A 25,229-nucleotide genomic window follows, 5' to 3' on the forward strand; every position below is an offset into this window, starting at 1 on the left:
GCCAGGTAAATTGCCTGGAGGTTTTATTCATGAGTTCTCCCTTCCTAACACAAAACTGAGATTCCTTAATTTGTGGGCTCATTTTCTAGTACCGCTTCGCTCCCAGTCCTTCACCAGACCCTGCTGTATTTCCCGTCCTGTGAGCTCCTAGGTCTGTGTCTCCTATGTCTTGCTCGGTTTAGGGGCTGCAGTAGTGAGAACCATTTTCTTCTCTGTTTGACCAGGAAACACCACCTCCGTGGTTATATTGTTCTTTTTCCCACATAATTAGAATGGGAAGGATGGGAATACTGTTTCCACTTGTGTGGATGAAGCACATATGCCAGGACCTTCTTCTGGAACTGAGGCTGGGTCAGACCTGGTGCAGCTTTGCCTGTAAAAGCAGAATGCAGCCCAAGGGAGAAAGCCATTGTGGCCAGCTCCCTTGCTTTGAGGAGCCAGTCTCTGTGGTCCCCTGTGCCTGGGTTACCCCACCACTGCCCGGGTCAAGTGGAAAGCATGACTTTTCTTAAAAACAGCATACATCAAGAAACAGCCAAAAGCAAGATGTATTTCTCAAGGAAAGGGTTACTAAGATATTTCACACTAATCACATCAGTTGTTCAAATGACAGCTGAGAGCCAGAGTCCCTCTTTGGGCTCTAGTTAAACTTATTCAAAAGGTACTGCTGCACCACAGGTGGGTTTACTGGAAAGCCTTTAGGATTTCCCTCCTGAATCCTTTCCAAACCAACACTTTTTAGAGGGCTGATCCCTGGAAGTAGTTGGTTCTTTCACCTTCTTAGAGGCAGAGTAGTGTAAGCCTGCCAGCCACAGGGGAGAGTCATTTTGTTCCTTGTGTCCCAAGCTGCACGTCCACAGCTCTGCTTGAGCAGCAAATATGGGCAGAGCCGGGCCACTTCGCTGCTCCTCACATGGGGTGGTAGGAGGCACCCCGGAACATAGGGTGGGTCCACAGGCATGCCTGCTTGCAGGGAGGAATGTGGCTCTCAGCTGGGTGTTCTGACAGCTGTTCCTCCAAGCTCCTCCCTTTCTGCCCCTTGAAGCTCGGCACCTCCACAGCCTCAGACCAGCATGGCTGCCAAAAGGAAATGTGCGATTCGAGAACTGGAGGCAAAACCATTTGGGCTGCAGGCGTCTTTGTCTTCAGTTTTAGAAAACTGATAGAAACAGGCAAATGAGTAACACAGAAAAACAATGGGTGTGGACACAGGGTGGTTCTTATAGGAGCTTACTGTAAAGCAGGTATTTACTCTTTTTAACAGTGGCACTTGTTTCCCTGTTTGATCCTTTGGTCAGAGCCCCAAACCTGGTTCCTCAGGGCAGCCCGGCTCTGACGGAGGCAAGCAGACCTCATTCTTATAAAATCAGTGTCACAAGGAAGGACAGGACGAAGTCACACAGTGCGGGTGAGCTCCCTTGGGACCTGATGCGGCACTGGACGGCCTGGCCTGCCACCAACCCTGCCTTCCAGGTCCTTCTGTCTGGGCCCAAGTGCCCAGCAGCCCCAGGCGGTGAAGGGTTCGTAGAAACCTACTACCTGATGATTCATTCCAAAGGCCCTTGGCTTGAGCAAGTACATCATCACTTAACTTTGCTCCACTGAAAGAGGTTCAGAAATAATAGTCAAAAGGGAAGAGACCAGATCTTTAATGATACTTTCCATAAACAGTTCAGGTTGGTGAAACAGCAAAAGGCTGTGATTACAACTTAAATCAGTCACTTGCACAAGTAATCCTCTCAGCATCATACAGATTAGGTTTCAGTGGAAATGATTACCTCTCACACAACCAACACTTGCAGAGGGCAGTCTGAAGTCCGTCGCAGTCAGACCTGAGGGGGAAGGTCCTCACCCAGCGAGGTGACGCACAGACTACAGCACACCGCCACCCACTCCCACTCCTTCCTGCGCTGTGGGCACCCTCCTGCGGCCACGCTCTGGTCCCCTCTTATCTGTTCCTGGCTGCAGAAACAGACTTTGCTCAGGAGCTTGTCCAGGGCTCACAGGAAGAGGCCACTTCAGCTACAAAGGGAACGTGAGAGAGTTCAGGGGACGGTAGAGGTGGAAGTGGGACAAGTGTATCTAAATAGACATATGTACACACACTAAACCAATGAAGGAGAGGTTTGGCTTTAAGAAATAAATATGTCCCCAACCCTAGAAACCAAGCTGCTGAGTAGGTTCCAGAGGTGAGATACACATTGAACACTTAACCGGGGCCCATACCCTTGACTGGTTTAATTCCATTACATCTGTCATCACTAGACACTGAGTAGAACACAGTGGATAAGCAAAGGTTTTCTCCACCATGGAGAGAGATTTGTGTTGCCACAAACTGTTTCTATCACCCACCTGTGTGGGAGGACTTCTGAGGAAGTTTTGTTCCGAGGAGCCCTGTGACTCAGCGCGAGGCCCTGCCTCAGCACTGCTCTCTGAGTGGGAAGCCACACACGTGCTCGAGACGACACGGCACCAGGGAACAGCCCTGAAGAGCACGAAGGTCAGCTTTCGAAAGAGGCGTGGTAAGGCTGCACAGTTAAATTTTCAAAATACAAATAGGCACATTTACATCATTGGTGTTCAAGTGCACAGTTCACATGGGTCCAGTCGCTTTTCCAGAGAACCTTCATGGTATCCTTCAGGCATGTCTGCTTTAGTAAAATGAAGAGAGAAAAACACTGCAAAGTTCAAGAGAGGAGGTGTGTTCATCTCTTAAGCCAACAGTGTTGCCTGTGTGAGGACCACTTTCCCCAACAAAGTAGTCTAGTCTGTTGTAAGTTCCATTTGGTAGAAAGGCCATTTTCCTCCATCAACACTGCCAGAGGCTTTCTTGTTGGAGTTACAACTGCTGCCCACGCAGAAACTAGTGATCTAAGTGCAAATGTTAGAAGTTCCAGCTGTGTATCTTCTAAGCAAAAGAGACTGGATTCATAGGAGTGAGGTCAGAGGAGATGCACGTTTCTAGTTCAATGTCATGTGATGTCAATGTACTGATACAGTAGATCAAATTATGTGAAACTGTCATTTTTGTAGTTCAAAAAGTTGTGGCTCGGCATATGTAATTTAACATTGTAAACTTTTAAATACATGTTTTCCTCTTAATTTTATCTCCTGGGCGCTCTGTTTCTAAGCTGTAAGATCTACACATGATGGCGAGGCTTTCCTCTCTGGAGTGAAACTGTAGACCAGCGTCGTCTGGGGGAGCGCAGCACAGGCGCAACTGTCCAGCCCTGGGTGGTCCTGGGCCACGAGTGGCTGCTGAGAACGTGAACCATGACCAGTGTGACTGATCAACAACTAACTACATGTGGCCAGTGACCACAGTATTGGACAGTAGACATTCAGACATAATTTGTGCCTAGTTATTCTAAACTGTTTAGCAGGTGTGTTCTGCTCTGAGAAAATGCGGGGTTTTTCCAGCTAATGTTGAAGTGGGGACGGAGCAGCTCTGCTCCTGCAGCTTCAAACAACATCCAGGCCAGGAGGAGGGCCACCCAACTTTCTTTTACATCCATACACTTAAAATCTGGACCTTTTTTTTTTTTTAAAACAGAAAAAAATAATATGAGAACGTCTGATTGGCTGGCTTAACATAAACTAACTATATTCTGCACCCCCCCCCCCCCCCCCCCCCGTAACAACCTGTAAAGAATTGGGATGGGAGGAAAATACCGATTGGAACAAGGAGCGAACATGAAAATGTGCATGGCCCTATCCCACAGGCCCAGCTGGCGCTCCCTCCTCCTCTCACTAATTTGTACATTGTGCACCAGCACCCCAAGATCAGCAGGCTGGCTTGAAAACACTTCTGGAAAGCACAGGAAGCGTCATTAGATGGGATTCTGGTTCCAGATTTCAATTTGAATTAAAGCTAAGTAGTGCTGGTGCCTACTTTTCTTGAAAACAATTTTAAAAGACTGCTAACCTAAACAACAAAAACTCTTATTTATTCAAAGGAAAGTATTTTCAATTGCTCTGCTATGAGGATAGGCCAGTGAGAGCTGTTAAAACTTAAAGACTTTAGTTTCCTCCTGTGAACTAACTCCACAGTGTTGCCCGAAGTTTAGGTGATGGTCAGAATCAACTTTGGAAGGTAGCATCTCAACCTCTGGTGGCCAAGTAAGTAAGACTAGAGTGGACATGCAGTTAATCCCAGTGCTACAACCAATGGGGTAATTAGGTGCTGACTCAAAAAGGCAAACATGACACTACAGTTTCTGCACACTGAATAAATAACACTTGGATAACATGTAGCTGAGTCACAGAACTTTTGAAACACTTTTAAGTGTATTTGGTCTTATTTGGACTGTTCAGTATCCCTATCTCATCTATGAAAGTGCCCCAAAACCGAAAATAAAAAGTAATTATTGAATTTGCAATGTAGGTACAACTGAATCAACCGATTTATTTAGTTAGTGCTGATAAACAGCACCTTTGAGAGATGCCAAGAGCAGCAGTCACCTGGTCTGTTTAATGATGCCCTTCCTGTTCTCTTTTACAAGCAGAAAGAATGATGCTCAGTAGTCACTGAACTCTCGTGAGCCACAAATTTACGTGCACACATGACACTTGGTTTAGAGCCAACCTGATCTCCATTGGATCAGTGAGAAGGCAGCAGGTGGTTACATCGCTCTTCACAATGGGGAACACCTCTCGCTTTCAGCATATGAGAGTAACAAAGCATTGATGTAAATGTGCCTCAAAGTGAGAACTGAACATTAATACAAAAAAGTCAAATAGAACTAAGTTCTTGAAACTACATATAAAAACTGAATTATTACAACTAAAGCAGCAAATCAAAATATCTGCTGAGGTTTTCTGGTAGAACTAAAAAAAAAAAAAAAATTAGTTGGTGCCCATGTTCAATAAGTCACTACCATTGACAAAATAAAACTAAACCCAAAATAGGAAACTGAAAAGTGCATAATGAAATTAAATCTCGGATCAAGTATTTATGGAAAATTGGAAATGTCTGTCCGGTATAGTTGACGAATAATGATTTGGAGGAGGTATTAAAGTTTGTCCGATCCAGCTTTGGCCTGGCGTTCCACATAAAAAAGGATGTAGGCCTTGGCCTTCACCACGGTGTCTTCCTCAGTCAGAGTTACAGTGCTGTCATTGAAATGGAACCAGCGACCTTCGTGAGTTGCGTATGCTGTGTAATGTCCAGAACCCACCCTGTAAAGAAAGGTCAAATGATCAAAGAAAAAGACTACAGAAGTCACACAAGAATCTGTGCAACCATATAAATTATTAGAAGGGCAATAAATTTTAATTACTGTATGGAATAAATTCTAGAGATCTGTAATTTAAGACAGGTGATTAAGCTCACGTTTACCTTCTTGAAACCCACTGAAACAACAAGGAATATAGTCACACTGGAGAACAGGGAAGAGTGCCATGGACTGACCAGAAACAAGATTTTCTGGAACACAAAGCTGTTTACATGGCACTGGATTAACAGAGAAACTAAACATCAAAGGAGCCTAACAAGCAGAGGTCACGGCCTGTGGAAACAGGGAAAAGTTAGGACCAGATTTCCCATCAGTCTTAGAAGAAACCTGAGCACAGGACAGAAATCTGCCTCCAGGGAAGCACTTTCTCTCCTAGTATGACCATCAAAGGCTTTTCTTTCTCAGCATGACCCACCCACTCACACATGGAGCCCCAGACTCAGTCCTCCTCGGTAGGAGAAAGCCTGTAGACAGAACAAAGACCTTCACAAACTGCTAGAAAAACCCTTACAACATTTCATGAGCTGAAGACACTAGACTAAGAGTATCCCTGTCAACTACCAAACAAATACATCTCAAGTAATTTCTTAAGTCCAAAGAAAAAACAAGCAAATGAGAATCAGATGTGTAGTGGACTTATCATTTATAACTATGAACGGTGAAATCAAAAGAGCAATGTCTACAAAGTTCAGAGGGAAGAGGATTTTCAACATGGATAGTTGCTTGACAGGTCTGAAGGTAAAACTAATATCCTCAAGCAGACCAGAAAAAGGAAGGAATATACCCCTAATACAGGTTTTCAAGGGAAAAAAGTAATCAAGAATGTTATATAACAAAATAAGAAATGTACCTTTAAAGTAGAGAACATGAAGTTTATTCTAAATAGTACCTGTTTCCCTCCATTTAAATATCAATTGGCCAAGGAAATCAGCAGTCTTTTGGAGTAATGACTACTCAAGGATTTTGTGGACAACAGACTAGTTGTGAATGCTGGACTCAAATGAACCTTTCTCCATTTTGCTTTCGTGTGCCTTCTCTTCGTGCTTTGCAACATATTTCAGGAATACTCTTTCCCACCAAGACTAAAGGAAAGTTCTACCAGTCACTCAGTCGTGTCCAACTCTTTGCAACCCCATGAACTGCAGCACGCCAGGCTTCCCTATCCTTCACTATCTCCTGGAGTTTGCGCAAACTCATGTCCATCTAGTCAGTGATGCCATCTGACCATCTCATCCTCTGTTGCCCCCTTCTCCTCTTGCCCTCAATCTTTCCCAGCATCAGAGTCTTTTCCAGTGAGTCAGTTCTTTGCATCAGGTAGCCAAAGTATTGGGAGTTTCAGCTTCAGCCATCAGTCATTCCAGTGAATATTCAGGGTTTATTTCCTTTAGGATTGACTGCTTTGATTTCCCTGCTGTCCAAGGGACTCCCAAGAGTCTTCTCTAGCACCACAGTTGAAAAGCACCAATTCTTTGGTGCTCAGCCTTATTTATGGTCCAGCTTTCACATCTGTACATGACTACTGGGAAAACCATAGCTTTGACTATACAGACCTTTGTTGGCAAAGCGACGTCTCTGCTTTTAAATACACTGTCTAGGTTAATCACAGCTTTTCTTCCAAGGAGCAAGCATCTTTAAATTTCATTGCTGCAGTCACCATCTACAATGATTCTGGAGCCCAAGAAAATAAAGTCTGTCACTGTTTCCATTTTTTCCCCATCTATCTGCCATAAAGTGATGGGACAGGATGCCATGATCTTCATTTTTTGAATGTTGAGTTTTAAGCCAGCTTTTTCCCTCTCCTCTTTCACCTTCAAGAGGCTCTTTAGTTCCTTTTCATTTTCTGCCATAATCGTGGTATCATTTGCATATCTAGGTTGTTATTTCTCCAGGCAGTCTTGATTCCAGGCTGAGCTTCATCTAGCCTGGCATTTTGCATGATGTACTCTGCATACAAGTTAAACAGGGTGACAACGTACCAGCTTTGATGTACTCCTTTCCCAATTTTGAACCAGTCAGTTGTTCCATATACAGTTCTAACTATTGCTTCTTGACCTGCATACAGGTTTCTCAGGAGGCAGGTAAGGTGGTCTAGTATTCCCATCTCTTTAAGAATTCTCCGCAGTTTGTTGTGATCCACACAGTCAAAGGCTTTAGTGTAGTCAATGAAGCAGCAGGAGATATTTTTCTGGAATTCTCTTGCTTTCTCTATGATCCAACAGATGTTGTCAATTTGATCTTTGGTTCCCTTGCCTTTTCCAAATCCAGCTTGTACATCTGGATAGTCTTGGTTCACGTATTGTTGGAAGCTTAGCTTGAAGGATTTTGAGCATTATCCTACCATGTGAAATGAGCACAATTGTGTGGTAGTTTGTGCATTCTTTGGCATTGCCTTTCTTTGGGATTGTAATGAAAACTAACCTTTTTCAGTCCTGTGGCCACTGCTGAGTTTTCCATATTTGCTGCCATACTGAGTGCAGCACTTTCAGAGAATCATCTTTTAGGATTTGAAATAGCTCAGCTGGAATTCCATCATCTCCACTAGCTTTGTTCTTAATAATGCTTCCTAAGGCCCACTTGACTTCACACTCTAGGATGCCTGGCTCTAGGTGAGTGATCACACCATTGTGGTTGTCCGGGTCATTAATACCTTTTTTGTACAGTTCTTTTGGGTATTCTTGCCACCTCTTCTTACGATCTTCTGCTTCTGTTAGGTCTATGCCATTTCTGTCCTTTATTGTGCCCATCTTTGCATGAAATATTCCCTTGGTATTTCTAATTTTCTTGAAGAAATCTCTAGTCTTTCCTATTCTATTTTTCTCCTCTATTTCTTTGCATTGCTTACATGTGAAGGCTTTCTTCTGTCTCCTTGCTATTCTTTGGAATTCTACATTCAGATAGGTATATCTTTCTCTTTCTCCTTTGCCTTTTGCCTCTCTTCTTTTCTCACCTATTTGTAAGGCTTCCTCAGACAACCATTTTGCCCTGTTGCGTTTCTTTTTCTTGGGAATGGTTTTGATCACTGCCTCCTGTACAATGATAGTTCTTCAGGCACTCTGTCATCGGATCTAATCCCTTGAATCTATTTGTCACTTCCACTGCAAGGGATCTGATTTAGGTCATACCTGAATGGCCTAGTAGTTCTCCCTATTTATTTCAGTTTAACTCTGAATTATGCAATAAGAAGCTCATGATCTGAGCCAGTCAGCTCTCAGTCTTGTTTTTGCTGACTGTTTAGAGCTTCTCTGTCTTCAGCTCCAAATAATATTATCAATCTGACTTCAGGACTGACCATCTGGTGCTGTCTATGTGTAGAGTCTTCTCTTGTGTTGTTGGAAGAGGATGTTTGCTGTGACCAGAACATTCTCTTGACAAAACTGTTAGCCTTTGTTCTGGTTCATTTTGAACTCCAGAGCCAAACCTGTTACTCCTGGTATTTCTTGACTTTCTACTTTTGCATTCCAGTCCCCCATGATAAAAAGGACATCTTCTTTTGGTGTTAGTTCTAGAAGGTCTTATACGTCTTCGTAGAACCGTTCAACTTCATCTTTTCCAGCATTAGTGGTTGGGACATAGACTTGGATTACTGTGATTTGAATGGTTTGCCTTGGAAACAAACCGAGATCATTCTGTCATTTTTTAGATTCACCCAAGTACTGCATCTTGGACTCTTTTGTTGACTATGAGGGCTATTCCATTTCTTCTGCAGGATTCTTGCCCACAGTAATAGATATAATGGTCCTCTGAATTAAATTTGTCCATTCCTGTCCATTTTAGTGAATGAATCTGAACTGTTGTAGAGGGAGCTGGGACAGAGTTACTGAGAGTGGTACAAAATTGCAGGGCTTTACTGCCCTATTCCCAACCCCAGGAGAGCCTGCTGGCATACTCACCCAGAGCCATGGTGCACCACCACAGCAGCGAGGTCGTACAGGCAGTTCTCTGGGCCACTGTTCTCGGGCTACAGATCAGGGGAGAAGGCATCCCAGGACTGAGTTAGGAGCAGTGGTCAATGACATCAGCATCTCCCTACCTCAATGACCTCCACCCTCTCTCTGTGAAGACTTAATTTTATTAACAAATGTAATTACGTTACCTCTAGTAAGTAGCATTTCATGTCTAGGCCTCGCAGGGGAAATTCTACATATGTATCAACTTTGTTTCTTAAATATGCTGTCCAATGAAATCTTTTCAAATGTAAGCATAGCACCTGGATGAGAGATAAAGACAAAAATTATAAACAAGCACTTAATTTACCTTTCAATCAAAATTAACTACTTGATGGTACTAATGTCTCTTAGATAATATCTTAGGCAGTCTATCAGTTTTTCTTTTGATTCTTGATATTGGTTTCTTCCATGAATACCTTTTTATGGTACTGTGATTTATAATAATGTGTTTAGTTTTGTCTCCTTTCCTGACACAAGATCCTAAAAGCCTTGAAATTTCCTAAGTGAAGAGAGCCACACAGAGTGATCTTTTGTTATGATAGTGAGGTATGGGGGCTTGTTGCCAAGAGAAACAATCAAGAAACTGAGTTAAAACTTTCAGTCCTACCTCCCTGACCCCCAAGAGGGGAGAGGGAGTGGAGGCTGAACGATCAGCAACAGCCACTGATTTAATCAGTTGTGTCTGTGTAATGAAGCCAAAGCACAAGGTTTGGCACACTTCCAGGTTGGGGAACCAGAGCTCTTCCACGTGCCACCATGCAAGGCCCCAAGCTCCATGAGGACAGAAACTCCTTTGTTCAGGACTTTGCCCTTTGTATCTCTTCATCTGGTTGTTGATTTGTATCCTTTAACATCCTTTGTTGTGAACTGATAATCTGGTGAGCAGACAGGTTTCCTGGGTTCTGTGAGCTGCTATAGCAAATTAATGGAACCCAAGAAGGGACAAGGGTCATGGGGACCTCTGATGTCTACCTAGTCGGTCACAAGTAGGAGTAACAATGGGGACATGTGACTGGTGTCTGAAGTCCAAGGAAGGAGTCGTAGGAACCCTCGATTTGTAGTTGTCCCTTCAGAAGCCTAAGCCCAAAGTAACAGCCTGGGCTTGTGATGGTGTCTGATGTGGAGGGCGATTTTGTGGGACTGAGCCCCTGTACCCTGTGGAATCTGATGCTCTCTCTGAGTCGACAGTGTCAGAATGGAGTTGAATTGTATGTAGGACGCCCATGGTGTCAGAGAACTGCATGTTGGTGGTGTGGTGGGGAAACCCCACCCGTCACGCTCTGTAAATAGTGATGAGGACATATTTACTTATGAATTCATAAAGGACTTAGCTTTACTGAAAACCCTAGAGACAAATGCAGAACAGATTATATAAGTATAAAGTTAGAAAAATAATTTGTCTTCCAACCAATCAAGCATTTCCCCCTCAAAACTGCATTATAATTTGAAATGCAACGCTTACCTTGGGTAGTTTTTGAATCCAAAACTTTTTAGTGGACTTTTGTTTCTTCTTGCACTTGTGGCACATATATAACTCTGTCTCATCAAGTTCTTCTAAGTCAGTAAAACTGCGAAGACAATCTAAAACCAAATTGATTTTGGCAGCATTAAAAGAGGATGCCTTTTATAGAGGAAGTGTACTGTAGGAAAAAAAAGACTATGAACTTTGAAAGTGAACAATTTGGGTTCAGATCTCAGCTTTATTAGCTATGTGACCTTGGAAGAGTCAGCTTTTCTCTTGCAAAATGGAGACCCTGAAAAAGTCTACATTGAAGAACTGTTGTGAGAAAGAGAAGTAGCATGTAATAATGCACCTGGCATCATGTCTAACATCTGGTGATGATCAGTTCATGACAGATGATATTATTGTAGTTGGGTTTACTATAATTAGTAAAAGAATTAATCTGAATAATTCTGACAGAAGTGGTTCCCTAACGAAATCAAGGTTCAAACAGCAGTTTTCTCTTGTCTTATGTAACAAAGGACAGAACCCCAAGTTCATAAAAAAGTCAAATTTAGATCAAATGTTTCACAGTCAGAATGTATTCAAAAATAAACATAGATTACAAAAGGCTGCATCACTGGACCTTCCTTCAATATCTCCAATGAATCCTGTGTTTCACACTCTACTCAAAATCCTGTGAGATGAACCACAGGTATATTTTTTCCTTTCAAAGATTTAACTGTGTGACCTGGGGTTTAGTAAACTTTGGCCCCAAGCCAAATCCAGCCACCTGATTTTGTAAATAAAGCCTGGAATATAATCACACCTACTCATTTATATACTCCCTGGCTGCTTTTACACTACAGCAGCAGACCCGCGCAGCTGTGCCACAGACTTTTATTTGCTGAAAAGCCTAAAATAATTACCATCTGGCCCTTTATAGAAAAAGTTTGCTGAATCCTGGGACAATTAGTAATGTATTCAGAAGTCCATATGAAATGAATGCATTGTTCTGTGAGAATTAATATCCTATTATTTTAGAGAAAAATATGAATGCCTTTGTATCCACCACTCTGGTAAGGATATGAACTGTCTAGTACTTGAGGAGCCAGAGTTTATGTGAATGGCATCCCCTAGAGTTGTGGAGAGGGTGGCCAGCCCTGTTCAGAGCTTCCTAGGTGCCTCTTCCCAAGCAGCCCTCCCCGCACCCCAGAAGAACTCACTATCCTGACTTTTGTTCAATCATTTCTTGGCTTGTCATTTCTAGATCATATATAATGCCCTTATGCATCTTTAAACAATATGATGCTTAGTTTGAGAAGTTGGTTGGGTCGCAAGGACAAACAGCATATAAGGAAAGGCAATATTGTACTCGAGAGTCTTCAGGTCATAGTCAACCTAGGCATTAGCGAGTGTAGGAAGAGCCCCTTCAGGGAAGTTGGTGGGGCAAGGTCTAGCAGGGCTTATGAGTGGAGCAGATTCTACACAGACCAACACATGTCCAGAGGCCCCATGTGCTTTTTTTTTTTAAGCATACTTTTTAAAACCATAACATAACATCAGTTTTGAGTGTATAATATAATGTTTCAGTATTTGTATATATTGTGAAATTATCACAATAAATCTAGTTACCATTAGTCACCATAAGTTACAAATTTGTTTCTTCTGATGAGAGCTTATAAGATTTATTCTTAGTGACTTCCAAATATGCAATAAAGAATTAACTGTAGTTAGCATGCTATTCATTACATATCCATGACTTACAAGTGCAAAATTGTACTTTTTGACTCCCTTTACCCATTTTACCGACCCCACCCCCGATCCTGGCACCCATCAATCTGTTATCCTTATCTATGAACTTATTTTTGTTTTTTAAATTTCGTTAAGTGAGGTCATATGGCATTTGTTTTTCTCTGACTTACTTTACGTAGCATAGTACCCTCAGGATCCATCCATGTTGTCCCAAATAGCAAGATTTCTTTCTCATGACTGAATTATATTCCACTGTGCACGTGAGTGAGTATGACAGTGCATGTTATCACATTTTCTTTACCCATTTGTCCATCACTGGACACTGTATCTTGGCTATTGTAAATGCTGCTGCAATGAACATGAAGGTGCATGTATCTTTTGAAATTAGTGCTTTTGTTTTCTTTGGACAAATACCCAGAAGTGGAATTGCTAGATCATATGGTAGTTCTATTTGTAATTTTTTGAGGAACCTCCATACTGTTTTCTGTATGGCTACACCAATTTATAATCCCACTGACAATGAGGGTTCCCTTTTCTCCACATCCTCCTCAACATTTGTTGTTGTCTTCTTGATGACTGCCATTTTTATAGGTGTGAGGTGGTATTTCATTGTGGTCTTGATTTTTATTTCCCTGGTCATTAATGATGTTGAGCATCTTTTCATATACCTGTTGGCCCTCTGTATGTCTTTGGGAAAATGTCTACTCAGATCTGCTCATTTCTTACAGCTGACTCCACTTATACACAGATACTTTTTAGCAGCAAATGCTACAATACTATATGGTCTGTGGTTGGTTGAACCCATAAAGCAGAAGAATTGTGTATATGAAGGGCTGACTATAAATTACACATGAACCAACCTCATTGTTCAAGGGTTGACTATAATCAGGTTTTTTTCTGCTACAGAGTTGTGCAAAATTTTTAAAATATATTTTAGATATTAACTCCTTATTGAATATATGATGCAAATTCAGTAGGTTGCCTTTTCATTTTGTTGATGATTTCCTTTGCTTTACAGAAGCTTTTTATATTAATGTGGTCCCACTTGTTTATTTTTCATTTCGTTGCCTTTGCTTTTGAAGTCAGATCCAAAATATCATCACCAAGACTGATGTCAAGGAATTGACTGCATGTGTTTTCTTCCAGGGATTTTAGGGTTCAGGTATTAACATTCAATTCTTCAATCCATTTTGAGTTAAATGGTGTGTAAGTTAGTGGTCCAGTTTCATTATTTTACACGTGGCTGTCCAGTTTTCCAAACACCATTTATTGAAGAGACCATCCTTTCTCCACTGTGTGTTCTTGGCTCTGCTGTCATAAATTAACTGACCCATGTATACATGATTTATTTCTGGGTTCTCTACTGTGTTCCATTGATCTATGTCTGTTTTTGTGTGAATACTATACTGTTTTGATGACTGTAGCTTTGAATTATAGTTTGAAGTCAGGATGCATAACACTTTCAGCTTTTTCTTTCCTCTCAAGAGTGCTTTGGCTATTTGGGGTTGTTTGTGGTTCCATATAAGTCTTAGAATTATTTGCTCTAGTTCTGTGAATGATGCTACTGGTATTTTTACAGGAATTGTATTGAATCTATAGATTGCCTTGGGCAGTATGGTCATTTTAACCATTGATTCTTCCTATCTGTGAGCACAGTATATCTTTTCATTTGTTTGTGTCATCTTCACTTTCTTTTATTAATGTCTTATAGTTTTCTAAGTACATGTCTTTTACATCCTTGGTTGGATTTATTTCTAAGTATTTTATTCCATTTGATCCAACTGTAAATGGGACTGCTTTCTTTTTTTAAAAGAGATTTTATTTATATATTTTTGGCTGTGCCAGGTCTTCACTGCCACACATGGACTTTCTCTAGTTGCAGCAAGCAGGGACTACTCTCCAGTTGCAGTGCATGGGCTTCTCATTTGTGGTGGCTTCTCTTGTGGAGCAGGCACTCTAAGGCACACAGGCTTCAGTAGTTTTGGTTCCTGGGCTCCAGGGCATAGGCTTAATAGTTGTAGCCCACAGGTTTAGTTGCTTCGCAGCATGTGGGATCTTCCCAGATCAGGGATGGAAGCCAGGTCTCCTGCATTGGCAGGTGGAGTCTTTACCAGTGAGCCACCAGGGAAGCCCCAGGATTGTTTTCTTAATTTCTCTTTCTGAGAGTTCAATATTAACATATTATGGAATTACAACAGATTTTTGAATATTGATTTTGTATCCTGCAACTTTACTGAATTTGCTTTATTCTAACAGGTTTTTGTTTGTTTTTTTTTTAATGGAGTCTTTGGGATTTTCTATAGATATAACATGTCATCTGCAAACAGTGGCAGTTTTACATCTTCCTTTCTGATCTGAATGCCCTTTCTTTCTTGCCCAACTGCTATGGCTAGGTCTCCCAATACTGTATTGAGCAAAAGTGGTGTAAGGAAACATTCTTATCTTGTCCCTCATCTTGGAAGAAGAGATTTCAGTTTTGCACCACTGAGTATGATGTTAGCTGTGGACCTGGCATGTGTGCATGCATGCTATGCCACTCCAGTCATGTCCGACTCTCTGCGACCCTGTGAACTACAGCCCACCAGGCTCCTCTCTCTGTGAGAACTCTCCAGGCAAGAATACTGGAGCGGGTTGCCATGCCTTCCTCCAGGGGATCATCCCAACCCAGGGATCAAACCCACGTCTTCTATCTCCTGCATTGGTAGGAGCATTCTTTTTTTTTTTTTTTTTTTTGGCAGGGGTGGAGGCACGAAGGTTCTTTACCACTAGTGCCACCTGGGAAAACCAGACCTGATATATATATATGACCTTGATTATGTTGAGGTATATTCGCTCTACACCCACTTTAAGAGTTTTTACCAAAAATGGATGTTCAATTTTCTCAAATTTCTTTTCATCTATAGAAATGATCATATGATTTTTATCCTTCATTTTGTAAATGTGGTGTATCACTTTGATCAACTTTGCAGATGTTGAACCATCTTTGCATCCCTGACATAAATCCTACACGATCATGGTATATGATATTTTCAATGTATTGTTGAATCATGTATCCTAGGATTTTGTGAGGTTTCTGTGTTTTTGTCATCAGGGATATTGGCCTCTTAATGTTCTTTTCTTGTGTCCTTGTGTGATTTTGGTATCAGGTAAAGCTGGCTTTGTAAAATGGGTTTGGAAATGTTCCTTTCTCTTCTGTTTATTGGAAGAGTTTGAGAAGGAGTGTATTCTTCTTTGAATGTTTAGTTGAATTCACCAGTGAAGCTGTCTGATCCTGGATGCTGTTTGTTGGGAGGTTTTATTTACTGATTCAGTTTCCTTACTAGTAATTGGTCTGTTGAGATTTCTGTTTCTTCATAATTCAGTCTTGGTAGGTTTTATGTTTCTAGGAATTTATCCATTTCATCTATATTGTCCAATTTGTCATCATATAATTGTTCATCGTGGTCTCTTATCATCCTTTGCATAGCCGTGGTACTGGTTGTAATGTCTCCTCTTTCATTTCTATCTATTTGAGTCCTCTTTTTTAAAATTGTTTTTAATAATGCCTTTTATTTAATTATTTACTTGATCATACCACATGGCATGCAGGATCTTAGCTCCCTGGCCAGATATTGAGCCCATGCCCCCTGTAGTGGAAGCACAGAGTCCTAACCACTGGACTGCCAGGGAATTCCCAGTCCTGTCTTTTTTGCTCGGTAAATCACAGCTAAAGGTTTGGCAGTTTAGTTTATCTTTTCAAAGAATCAGCATTTAGTTTTACTGATCTTTTCTATTGTCTTTTTTGTCTCTATTTATTTCTGCTCTGATCTTTGTTATTTCCTTCCTTCTAATAACTCTGGATTTCATTTTTTGTTCTTTTTCTAGTCCCTTGAGGTATAAACCTATGTTATTCAAATTTTTTCTTGTTTCTTGAGGATAGGCATTTATTGCTATGAGCTTCCCCCTTAATGAGTTTCTCAGATGGAGCAGTGGTAGAGAATCTGCCTACCAATGCAGGAGACATGGGTTCAATCCCTGGGTTGGAAAAATCCCCTGGAGAAGGAAACAGCAACCCACTCCAGTATTCTTGCCTGGGAAATCCCATGGACAGAGAAGCCTGGCAGGGTACAGTCCACAGGGTCACAAAGAGTCAGACATGGCTGAGCATACATGCCTTTGCTGCATCCTATGAATTTGGTATATTTCCTTTTTCATTTGTCTGAAGGTATTGTTTGATTTCTCTTTTGACCTACCAGTTGTTCAGTAGCAAGTGGTTTTCATCTTCGCATTTGTCACTTTTCCAATTTTCTTCTTGTAGTTGACTTCTATTTTCATTCCATCATGGATGTGAAAGATGTTTGATAGCATTTCAGCCTTATTAAATTTATTAAGACTTGTTTGGTGAACTTTCTAGTGGTCCAGTGGTTAGGGAGCCACACTTTCACTTCTGAGGACCCAGGTTTGATCCCTGGTCCAGAACTAAGATCCCACGAGCCATGTGATGTGGCGCCAAATAAAAAAAACCAATTTGTTTTGTGACCAAAAATGTGATTTACCTCGGGAGTATTTCTTGTGCACTTAAGAATGTGTATTCCACTGCTTTTGTATAAAATGTTGTATGTATGTATGTTACATTTATGTGATCTAACGTATCATCTAAAGCCAGGGTTTCCTTATCGATTTTTTGTCTGGATGGTCTATGCACTGATGTAATTGGGGCATTAAAGTCCCCACTATTTATTGTATTGCTATTTCTCACTTTAAGTCTGCTAAAATTTACAAATGTCACATCCTCTTCTTGGGTTGACCCCTTTATCATTATGTAACACCCATCTTTGTCTCTTTTTACAGTCTGTTTTAAAATCCATCTGTCTGTTAGGCCTGCCCTAACTTTCCTTTGTTCTCCTTTGCAGGGGATATATTTTTCTATCCTCCTCCTTTCACTCCGTGTCCTTACTATCTGCAGTGAGTCTCTTCTATACAGCATATAAATGGGTCCTGTTTTTTTTAACCCACTCAGCTGCTCTGTCTCTTGACTGGAGAACTTAGTACCTTTACATTTAATTATTAACATAATTAACCATAATTATTGATGGGTATGTGCCGATTACTATTTTCTTAATTGTTTTATGGCTGTGTCATAGTTCCCCTCTGTTCTCCTCTTGCTCTCTTCCTTTGTGGTTTGATGACTTCCTTTAGGCTTAAATTTCTTTCCCATCTTTTGTGTATTTGCTATAGGTTTTACTTTTGGGTACCAGGAGGCTTACAAATACCCTCCTGTTGAAAGTGGAAAGAGTTACAACTTTATAACAATCTATTTTAAGTTGATAGTAAGTTAAAACACATTCTATATTTCTTCCTGCCCACATTTTATTTAAGTCACATCCTTTTATATTGTGTATCCCCTAACTAATTATTGCAATTATAGTTATTTTTACTAGTCTGTCTTTTAACCTTCATACTAGTTTATAAGTGATTAATCCACTGCTTTTACTAAATATTTACCTTTGACAGATTTACACTTTTGTATGTTTTTGTAATTAGTGCCCCTTATTTCCACCTTAAAGAAGTTTCTTTAACACTTCTTATAAAGCCAGTCTAGTGGTGATGAACTCCTTTAGCTTTTGCCTGTCTGGAAAACTCTATCTTGCTTTCAATTCTGAGTGATAAATATGCCAGGTAGAATATTCTTGATAGAATTTCTTTTCTTTCAGCACTTTGAATATGGTGTGTTACTTCCTTCTGGCCTGCAAAGAGTCTACTGAAAAATTAAGATTCTCTGCTTGTTTTTAACTTTTGACATTTTAATTATAATGTGTCTTGGTGAATTACTTTGGGTTCAGTATTTCTGGAACTCCCTGGGCTTCCTGGATTTGGATGTCAGTTTTCTTCGCCGGATTAGGGGTATTTTCAGCAATTATGTCTTCAAATTTAAGTTTTCTGCTCCTTCCTCTCTCTACTCCTTCTGGCACTTCTGTAATGCAAATGTTCTGTGACTTCGATACTTGGTACTTATATTTTCTATCTCTTTGTTGAAGTCCTCACTGTTTGTTCACCCATTCTTCCCCTAAGACAGGTGAGCATCTTTATGACAATTATTTTGAACTCTACCAGGTCAATTACTTATCTAATTTTTTTTTTTAATGGGGCTTTATCTTGTTCTTTCATTTGGACCATAGTCCTTTTGCTTGACTCTACACATTAGCTATAAGAGCCAACTCCCCAGTCTTGAAGGAGTGGATTTTGTGTAGGAGATGAACCTTACTGCTTAACCTTGCTCTAGCTGTTGGCTGTCTCTCAAAGCTTTCTGATTGTCTAAACAGCTGCCTATTTTATTGTTAATAGCTCTCAGTAATTGAAGGTATGCCAAGACCTGTCATTTTCCCAAAGGGAAGAATCTCAGGCAGCAGATTTTAAAGTATGCAAATGTATACAGTCCTATGAGATCTGGAGGTGTCCCTCCCACCAGAATCCAAAAAACTGGGGTCCAGATGAGGGTATAAACTTCTTTTCTGGAAGATACCAGTGATCTATGAGATGGCCTCCCTGGCCTATGTTTTCTGAGAGGGCCTCTGTAAGCCCCTAGACGTAAGTCAAACCAGAACCCTGCCCCTTGGGCCAAAGCTCTAGGAGAGGGAGATTGGCCTCTTTCACAGGAAGACTTGGGTGTGTTTTAGTCAGCTGTCTGAGTGGTGCCCTGGGGGTGGTGGCCTACATTGTTACAGTCCTGTGTGACCAAGGAACCCAACCCCTCTCCCCTGGCCTCTGGAGACAGGCAGTCAAGGGGCATCCCTTAGGCTGCAACCACAAAAAAAGGAGCAGCAGACGTGTGTAAAAGCTCCCCTCAAGGAGATACTGGAGCCGGGGAGCACGGCAGAAGGAGAAGACCTCACTCATTGTCCAGAATTTCTGAAAGGCTTATCGTGAGCCTTAGATGTGTGTTTAATTAGAAGCCTACCCTTCAGGCCGCAGCTATGATGATGTGCTAACAGGCCTCTTTCAAAGAAAGGCTGAGCTCCTAGTCTGTTGCTTCTTGTTGTGCCTGGAGAGGGGGGGGGGCTGTTTAAGAGCTGTTGCTCCACTGGTTACAGTCCTGTGGGACCTGTGAGCATGACCCTGCTGGACACCAGAGTCAGGCGATATAAAGGTGTCCCCTGAAAGGGGCTACAAAAATCCAAGGGCCAGACAAGGGTGTAAGCCTCTGTCTGGAAGATACTGGTGAGCTAGGGCAAGGCCAAAGGTGAGCACAAAGGTGGTGTCCACTGGCCTCCATTCCCTGAAAGCAACTCTGTTGGTCCCTAGGACTGTGCCAGATTGGAAGCCTCCCCCTCAGGCCAAGGCTCCTGCACAAGCAGTCTCAAGACTGGGTGTATTTCAGTCTGTGTTTCTGTTTCTGTGCAATGCTGTGAGGATGGCAGTCGGCCAAGAACTGTCTCTCCACTGTTAATAGTCTCACGGGGCCCAGGAATGCATGCCAGGTGATCAAGGGGGCATCCCTGGCTGGGAGCTGACACATGTAAAAGTTCCCCTCCGGGAGATGGTGGTGCTCTGGAGGGTGGCAGAGGACAGCCTGAAGATGGTGCCTGCTGGCTGGAGCAAAACAGAAAAGGAGTATAAAGATGGCACCCACCAAAACAAAACAAAAAACCCACACACAACACGGCATCTGCCGGTTTCACCAGGGCAGAGAGCATGAAGATGGCGCCCCAGCCTCCATCCCGAGAGGGTACTGCAGCGGGCCCCAGCCTCTCAGGCTGATGCTTTAAGATCAGCAGATAAGCCTGAGTCAAGTCTGGGTGCTTTTCCAACGGCTGCTTCAGTGCGGAGCCCTAAGATGAGAGCCTGCGCACGAGCCCTTTAAGAGCCCCTTCCAAGTCTCGTGGGCCTGGTGGACACAAGCCTTGCTAGTGTTCAAAGCTACCTCTCAGGTGTGGGTCTTAAAGGTTGGGGTGCCTGGTGTGGGTTTCAAACCCTTCCCTCCTTAGAGAGAAGCTCTGGGTGAGGGCTTATGGTGAGATGATGTCTCAGCCTCTCCTACCCACTACAATCTGGTTTCTTTCTTACTTGCCCAACGTGCAGGAGCCTCGCTGTTAGTTTTTAGGGGTTTTTCAAAGCAAATTGTTCCATACGTAGCTGGAGATCTGTGCATCCATGGAAGGAGGTAAGCTCAGGATCTTCCTGTGTCACCATCTTGAGTTGGAACCCTCCCCCATACATTCTTTTTTCTTTTAAATTGAAGTATAGTTGATTTGCAATGTTGTATTAATTTCTGCTGTATAAAAAAGTGATTCAGTTATATACATATATATATATATGTATTCTTTTAAAAAATACTTTTCCATTATGGTTTATCATAGGATATTGAATATATAGTTCTTTGTGCTATACATAAGGACCTTATTGTTTACCCATTCTGTATATAATAGCTTTATATCTGATAACCCCAACCTCCCACTCCATCCTTCTCCCAGCTTTCTCCCCCTTGGCAGCCCCAAGTCTGTTCTCTGTGAGTCTGTTTCTATTTCATAGATAGGTTTGTTTGTGTCGTATTTGAGATTCCACATGAGTAATATCATATGGCATTTGTCTTTCTCTTTCTGGCTTACTTCACTTAAAATGATCTCATCTATGTCACTGCAAATGGCATTATTTCATTCATTTTTCTGTCTGGGTGGTATCCCATATGTATCACATCTTCCTTCTCCATTCATCTCTCAATAACCATTTAGGTTATTTCCACATCTTGGCTATTGTGAACAGTGCTGCTATGAATAGGGGTGCATGTATCTTTCTGGATTAGAGTTTTGTCTGGATATATGTCCATGTGTGGAATTGCTGGACCACATGGTAATTCTATTTTTAGTTTTCTGAGGATACTCCATACTATTTACCATAGTGGCTACACCAGATTCCCACCAATAGTATAGGAGGGTTATTCTCTTTTCTCTATACCCTCTCCAGCATTTATTTGTAGTTTCTAGTGATGGCCCTTCTGACCAGTGTGAGGTGGTACCTCACTGTAGTTTTGATTTGCATTTCTCTAATAATTAGTGATGTTGAGTATCTTTTCATGTGCCTGTTGGCCATCTGTATTTCTTCTTTGGATAAATGTCTGTTTACGCTGTCTGCCCATTTTTCTGTTGAATTGTTTTTTGTTGTTGAGTTGTATAAACTGTCTGTATATTTTGGAGATTAATCCCTTGTCAATCACACTGTTTGGAAATACCCTCTCCCATTCTGTAGACTGTATTTTCATTTTGTTTCTGGTTTATTTTGCTGTGCAAAAGTTTGTAAGCCTGATTGGGTCCCATTTGTTTATTTTTGTTTTCATTTCTATTGTCTTGGAAGATTAGTAGAATTAGAATCCTCATGCATTGCTGGCGGGAATGTAAAATAGTACAGCCACTGTGGAAAACAGTCTGACAGTACCTCAAAAAATTAAAGAATTACGACATGATCTAGCAGTTCTACTCCTAGGTATTACTCTCAGAAGAACTGAGAGCAGGGACTCAAACAGATATTTGTACACTTACGTTTGCAGCAACATTTTTCATAATAGCCAAAAGGTAAAAGCAACCCAAGTTTACATCAATAGATTAATGGATAAATAAAATGTCGTATATATGTACAATGGAGTATTAGCCTTAAAAAGGAGGGCAGTTCTGATATGTGCCACAGTAACAATCAACCTTGAAAACAAGTGAAATACACCAGTCACAGAAGGATAATGGTACAATTCATGGAAAGCAGAACAGAGGTACCAGGCCTTGGGAGAGAGAAATGGGGAGTTATTGTTTAATTGGTACATTTTCTGTTTGGGGTGATTTTAAAAGTTCTGGAAACAGTGGTGATGGTTGCATATGTGAATTTACTGGCTGCTGCTGAATTGTACACCTAAAAATTATTAACATGGTAAATTTTATGTATATTTTACCAGCATTAAAAAAAAATAAATGAAAATCAGTATCTGCCTAAAACTTTCATGAACAAATGAGACTAGGCAAGAATGATGATTCTGAGATGCCTGGTCACTCAGCTTTTCTATCCCATATTAACCAGGTGCTTTTATGATTTGCTAGCAAGACACCATTCTCTAGGTCTCCCCAGCCACACAACACTGAAAAAGAAAATAACTTGATGGTGGGGAAGCATTTGTCCCCTATATTTAACCTGCACTGAACCATGTTCCTGTATGGAAGCATGCAGTTGTTCAGAGGGACATACTAGTGACTTTGTAGGTAGGCACTGTAAAAGTCTCCTATGATAATTATTTAGAACCTCTAATTTCAGGAACTTGATACCCTTATAAATGTTGAGATTAGTGAAAGAATGTATCAGTATTTCGCAGCAACTCATCTGCATTTTTGAGACCAGAATGTAAGATGCATCGGTTTTCTGGACTGCCCTCTGGTTTTCCCGCCTCCGCAGCCACAGTGCAGCCCTCCCTCCGCGGGGAGGCCGAGCCCGCTTCCCGCTCGCACACCCTCGAGCCTCCTCTGCACCTCACCTGGCCTCGGCCCGCATCACCTGCTCCTTCTCTGGAAAGAGCCCCTCCATCCAGCAACCTTCCAGTCCTTACCTTCTCCCTGACATAACTGCAACCTCCCCCAGCATCTTTCTGCTTTCCAACATTTTCTTCCTTTGCATTTTTATTCCTCCTTAATTTTTGAGAGGCTTGAACTTACGGGGTAACCAACAAGGAAGTGGTCCCATGGCCAACTTCTGCATAAAACAGTACAGAGATCCCTCCATTTCCAGTGAGGCCATACACGACACACGGAAACAGAACGGAAGACGTGAAACGCCCATCGGACGACTCAGCACAGGCTGAGCCTGGCGTGCAGAGCGCTCAGCTTTAAAGGGTGACCCAGCTGCTTCTAGGAGCCCTCGCTGTGTTCTCTCAACTCTCCCTGGAGCCATCACAGGAAGCCCACGCCTGCGGCTGAACCCGGGCCACGGTCAGCAGACCGCTGTGCCAGGGGCAGCCTCCGAGGAGTTTCAACAAGTGCCGTTCCAAAGCCTCGCTGGGCTTGTGGAGGACTAGCCCCACTACCATAGTCATCTTCCTACGAGTTTTAGAAAGCTTCTTTAGCGCGCCTGGAAAATTAGGGCCTGTTTGTCAAGATTTCTATGGGTTAAAAAGTGACAACTCACGATCATTCTAAAGTTTCAACTGCTGCCTTTTTATAAAGGTTTTTGAACGAGATTTTAAATTAAAATATTCATAACCATGGTATTTCTGGAAATAGGCTTATAAAAGAAGTCTGCTTTCCTTTTTTGTGCTCTTTTGAATTTCCCCCCAACTTTACAATAAACATACAAAGACTTCTTTGTTTGAAACATCTCCTTGACATTCACAGATTTGACAATTGCTTTGATGTCTTAACTATATGAAAAGTCTGAATGACCCTGAAATGTACTCCATTTTAATATTTTGCAGCAGCATGAGTGTGAATTTCACCTCAGAGCTCAGATATAGATGTGAGTCATATGGTCGGTGATCAGTCTACGAGGCATCCAGCACTCACACCTCAGCCAAGTTTTGTTGTTCTCTACTTACCTTCACTAAGGATCTGAGGAAACTGGTTAACTTTTTCATTTGTACTTCATTGCATTTCATGAGGAAAAGTGTGTGTGTGTGTGTGTATGCCATGGTGGCTTCTGAAACTAAGATTCTTAAAGGTTTCAGGGCATAATATTTCACAAGTGTCAGTCTAACGAATTATATAAACTGTTTAAAGGGACTTTCCTGGTGGTCCAGTGGTTAAGACTCTGCCTTCCAATGTAGGGGCTGCAGGTTTGATCCCTGGCTGAGAAACCGAGATCTGACATGCCACAGGGTACAGCCAAAAATTTAAATATAAGATTTGTAAAAAAAAAAAAAGACCTGTTAAATAGTATCCAATAGATAGCAGAAAATAAAAGTAGTTTGTTAAAGTTACTAAATCACTTTATGTACTACATAAATCTAACAGGGCAGTAATTTGGAAGTATGCATAAATAATCCACATTTTGTTTTACTCCCCCAAAGCAAATATATGAAAGTGATGCAGTAAGTTAAAAAAAACAATATAAAAGAGATGAGAAATAGTTCCATTTCTTTCTGAATCCCACTACCCACTAAGATAATCACTGTGAACAGGTGTACGCCGCTCTAGAATTTGAGTGCACATATTTTTAAAAATCTTCTACAAATGGAAGAATTCATGGGATAATTCTATATACATACTTCCATAGATAGTGTTTGACTCTCCAGTATTTTGTAGCTTTCTTTCTGTGGCCTAGCTATTGATCAGTTGTAGGATCCACAACTGTAGGATTAAGCTGTATGATCAGCTGTTGATCCTAACACCAATATATGAGTGCCCTCTTTAGGAAACATTCACTAATAATGCATGTAATCAGTCTTTATCATCTTGACCAATTCTGCTTTACTTACGCTTTCTTGAATATAACTGAGACTTAGTATTTTTTTCAGATGTTAAACTGACCATGTGCATTTCTTTCTCTCTTTTTTTAAATTTATTTTTGACTGCACTGGGTCTTTGTTGCTGTGTGGGCTTTGTCTAGTTGCGGCACGAAGGCCTCTCACTGTGGCGGCTTCTCTTGTTGTGGAGTACCAGCTCCAGAGTGCAGGCTTAGTAGTTGTGGTACATAGGCTTAGTTGCCCCGTGGGATGTGGTATCTTCCAAGACCAGGGATCCAACCCGTGTCCCAAGTATTGGCAGGAAGGTTTTGAACTACTGAACCATCAGGAAAGTCTTGCATTTCTTTCTTATTCATGTATTTTCCCAAGTACTTATATATATATATGTTACAAATACTAGTTTCAAGTTTATTAACTCCTTTTCCACTTTGCTTATGGCATCTTTT

General features: G+C 41.5%; 1 protein-coding gene across 4 annotated transcripts in view; it reads right to left on the reverse strand.

The window, feature by feature from the left end:
• Nucleotides 1-1,633: 1,633 nt before the first annotated feature.
• USP3 (ubiquitin specific peptidase 3) overlaps nt 1,634-25,229 on the reverse strand; it is a 157,370-nt gene continuing 133,774 nt past the window's right edge. For all 4 annotated transcript variants that reach the window (XM_070469158.1, XM_020901533.2, XM_070469157.1 and 1 more), the window contains 4 exons: nt 10,644-10,762; nt 9,328-9,441; nt 9,125-9,192; nt 1,634-5,178 (listed from right to left, as the gene is read on the reverse strand). In XM_070469158.1, coding sequence (XP_070325259.1) covers nt 5,013-5,178; nt 9,125-9,192; nt 9,328-9,441; nt 10,644-10,762 — 467 coding nt within the window. In that variant the 3' untranslated portion in view covers nt 1,634-5,012. The remainder of the gene's footprint in view (nt 5,179-9,124; nt 9,193-9,327; nt 9,442-10,643; nt 10,763-25,229) is intronic.

The sequence above is a fragment of the Odocoileus virginianus genome, chromosome 6 (assembly GCF_023699985.2).
Source record: "Odocoileus virginianus isolate 20LAN1187 ecotype Illinois chromosome 6, Ovbor_1.2, whole genome shotgun sequence".
Lineage (NCBI taxonomy): Eukaryota > Metazoa > Chordata > Mammalia > Artiodactyla > Cervidae > Odocoileus > Odocoileus virginianus.